This window comes from Morone saxatilis, unplaced genomic scaffold (genome assembly GCF_004916995.1).
Source record: "Morone saxatilis isolate NCDOM2014 unplaced genomic scaffold, NCSU_SB_2.0 Contig8, whole genome shotgun sequence".
Lineage (NCBI taxonomy): Eukaryota > Metazoa > Chordata > Actinopteri > Moronidae > Morone > Morone saxatilis.
This window is the reverse complement of record NW_023340257.1, coordinates 9,801,102-9,804,885: the sequence shown is the minus strand read 5'-3', so window position 1 is coordinate 9,804,885 and position 3,784 is coordinate 9,801,102. Positions and strand designations below refer to the sequence as shown.

The window sequence follows — 3,784 nt, the reverse complement described above, 5'->3', positions numbered from 1 at the left end:
ATACATCAGTAAAAGTACGTACATAAATTAAAGGACCAGTGTGTAGGATTCAGTGGCATCTAGTGGTGAAGTTGCAGATTGCAAACATTTGAATACAGCTCAGCCCTCCAAGCATGTAGGAGAAACTAGGGTGGCTGTGAAAGACTCTATCTAGAGCCAGTGTTTGGTTTGTCCGTTCTGAGCTACTGTAGAAAATGGCGGTTCAACATGGCGGCCTCTGTGGAAGGGGACCCGCTCCCTCTGTAGATTAAACCGGCTCATTCAAAGGTAACAAATGCACGATTTGTATTTTCAGGTGTCTACCTAATGAAAACATTCTTATGAATCCTATAGATCCTCCTAAATGTTACACACTGGACCTTTGGAAGGGACTTTGCCAGACAAAATCTGATTCATTTAAGTATTCTGAAAAAAACAACCAAAAACAAATCAAACGTGGTAAATCCAGGGAGAAAGTACACGTCTAAGTCAAAGAACAAAAAGCATGCATTCCTTTTTTTCTCCTGGATAAAAACAAACCGTTCCATCTGTCGAGACAACAGCGCTCATTACAATGAACAGTGTGCGACAACAGTGTGGGCGATATAAAAAAATATTGCAACACTCATTTAGAGACGGCTGCAATTATTACATTTGATTACTGTTTTCCAGATGACATATAAACAATGCTGAGTCTGTGAGTGTGTGAGCGGATGGGTGTTAAATCACAGAGACACATTTGTCAGAGTACAAGCATAACCACAAAGTGCCAGTTGATCCTTCTAAATGACTGACAACTGCCAGCCTGCGGTTAGAGTGGGCAACAGTGAATCAATATGGCTGGCTAACAGCCCCCAAGCTATGGCCCCACCTCTAAATATAGGACACCAAAAACCGCAATCAACAGTCAGCCATGGATATCAAGTGGCCCGGGCCTTATAATTGGCTAAAAGATCCATCGGCTCACAATAAAAGTGCGGGTGTGGTGAGATGCAGACGGAGTTAAGCAAATACCCATTTCATTCAAACTGTCACATTATACGGTCATGTTGTCTGTTGCTCGATACATCAGCTTTGAGACACGTGAAATAGGAGCCATCTGTGTAACGCAGACCTGAAAATGACTAAAAGAAGCTCCTTGGCTTGAGGAAAACAGGCATTCGATTGAGGCGGGGTTTGAACACTGCCTTACTTGAAGCAGTTTGCTTCACTCCTGTTGAATGCGGGACAGCTGTCCACCCTCACCCAACTACCTTTGTCTTAGAAATGGACACAGTATGAAAGTAACTTAATGCCATGGAGATACAATTGACACATTTCCTCTTGTAAGGCTGCCCACTTGAAAGCCCTAACCACTACAAAAAAACGACTATCAGATCAGATTCACTGTTATATTTATTTATGTTTTTATTTGTCACGTCGTGTGTGTGCGGATACTGTTACAAACGTGATGGGTGGGACTTTAAGGGGAACTCCCTGGTAGGTCTGCAGGACCAAGCTGTGGACGATAGAGATAACTGCGGGTTAGGTGGATCAAAGGCTGCGTTAAATGAACAGGTCCAGAGTCTGAAACACTATGTGACTCCCTGATGTGGGCACAAACCTTGTTCTGAACAGATGAAGCCACGGAGGAGCGGGCTCTCCGCCCAGCTGGTCATTTCAAATTCATGGCATAATGGCATGACACAAAACCTCACATCCTGTCAGCGCGGCAGTGTGTGTTTAAGTGCGCTGGTAAGGAGGGAGTACAGCAGTAAGGTCACTGTAGGACAAGACTATTTCATCTTTCGTAGAGGTGGAGCACGCAAGTTACTAAAGTTAGGTTTTTAATGAAAGCATTGTGCTGGTAATACAGAGACACAGTGTAGGTCTACTAATGTGTGTCACTATTTTCCAAACACGGCCGGCAATAAAGCAAATTGATTCGTGTGAATTGTGAAGTGTGAATGCTGCAGTTTTTTATTGCCGGTCATAATGTTTTGTGACTGTGACTAAATAACTGTTGACATAATATGCTGAAGTGTAGCCAGGGACGCTGGAAAAGAACAATCTCTGATCCAAATCAAAATCCAAAACACTGGACTGGAATCGTTCATTCTTTTCATATTCAATTTAGAATCAAAAATCAAAACAATTTGCTATGTTGTTATTCATTTATGAATCCAAAACACACACAAAAAAAAACAAATAACGGCTTATTTTTCATACTTTAGATTTTATGCTCACGTCAAAAACAAGGAATGAGAAACAGGCCAGTGACTGAGATTTGTTTTGATACATAACTAAATAACCAATGTTATTAATGTGTCGTGCTGCAAAAATAGGTTTGTTTACATCAGGAATGTCTGCAAATATTGGACTAAAACATTCGCAAAACACACCAAGTGCTTATTTTTTACACTAGAACAGACGCAATACGACATGGACACATCAAAATCAAAAGTGCTGCGAACTATATTGTCTTCTGCAGAGCAATGGCAGCACACAACACACAATATTAGAGTGGTGACGCAACCGCCTGGCCAACCCATAAAAACAAGTTAACACTGTACGCAACAGTGTGCTTTGGAAACTCCTTGCTTGAAACCAAGGTGACTGTGCCCTCTTTTCCTCGTCTGTTCCTCCAGCTGTGGCCGACACAAGCAGATGTTCTGGCTGACTTCATGACTTTAAAAGATATACTCCTCTATATACTGTTGAGGTGAGCCTGGGGACTCAGTGACTATAACCAGGTGTGCGTTTATGTGTGCGTGCAACAGCCTCTAGTCAGCAGTAAACCTAATTTCTGGGTATCTATTTTCCTAGGCCTACAGGTAAAAGGCAGACCTGTCCTAACAAATGAACTCTCTGTTGAACTTTAAAGCCCAATCTGCTCAGACTACAACCTGTTTAACACAAGATTAGAAGACCACCTGAGGTCAAAGGTCAAAGGTCAAAGACGGGCTCTTGGTAAATCGGTCCAGTCAGGTCAGACAGCAGACAGACATAGCTGGAGTTGTATTTTTGCATTTGACACACACCCAAAATAAGCGCTTATTTCTGTGCAGTTTCCAATACCACCACCCACTGAGCATTTGGCAAAGACGACAAGAGAAAACGAACGCAGCCGAACTGAACTACGGCTCGTTCTGAATCGTATTAAGCATTAAAACCTGTTAAAAAAAAAAAAAGGGCGCAAGCGTTTGACAGCAAGCACGACAACAACAAAACAGCACTTTTCTTAGCGGAGTCTGGCGTGACTGCCGCTACACCCAATGTAGAGTTCTCACGCTCGCCTCTGTCAACATTCAATCACATCCCCCGGTCACCGTGTTTACCTTGGAGCTGTGCCGAGAGCGACTCCTGGTGCTGCTGGTACTTCAGTGCCATCGCCTCCGTCCTCTTGAGCTGTTTGTGCATCTCATACGATATCATCCCGCCGTACATCATCCCGCAGACCACGGTGACCAGCAGGAGACACTGGAAGATCCTCCGCTGCCTCCGGGAGCACACCCCGTTCCCCATGTTGGACCCGCAACCCTCCCCGCTGTGTGAGGGAGAAAACCCCGTCTCTGCTGCTGGAAACTTCCCGACTCAACTTCTTGTTACTCCTGAAGAAGCCCCCCTTCTTCCTCCTCCTCCACCTCACCTTCCTGCTCCTCCTCCTCCGCCCCTCACTCCCCGAGCATTTCCAAGCAGAAAATACGAGTTAAGTGCTAATATTTCCCGACGTGCACATTATTGTAGCATAGCCACATCCACTAGGACTAGGACTCTCTCTCACCCCCCACCCACCTACCCACCCTCTCTGTCTCTGTCTCTCTCT

The 3,784-nt window shown here is 44.5% G+C and overlaps 1 protein-coding gene across 1 annotated transcript in view; it reads right to left on the bottom strand.

Moving 5' to 3' along the window:
* golim4a (golgi integral membrane protein 4a) overlaps window positions 1-3,602 on the bottom strand; it is a gene marked incomplete at its 5' end in the record, with an annotated part of 22,438 nt that extends 18,836 nt beyond the window's left edge. The window contains 1 exon segment of the mRNA XM_035680050.1: window positions 3,297-3,602. Within this exon segment, the coding sequence (XP_035535943.1) occupies window positions 3,297-3,483 (187 nt within the window).
* Between the last annotated feature and the right edge of the window lie 182 nt (window positions 3,603-3,784).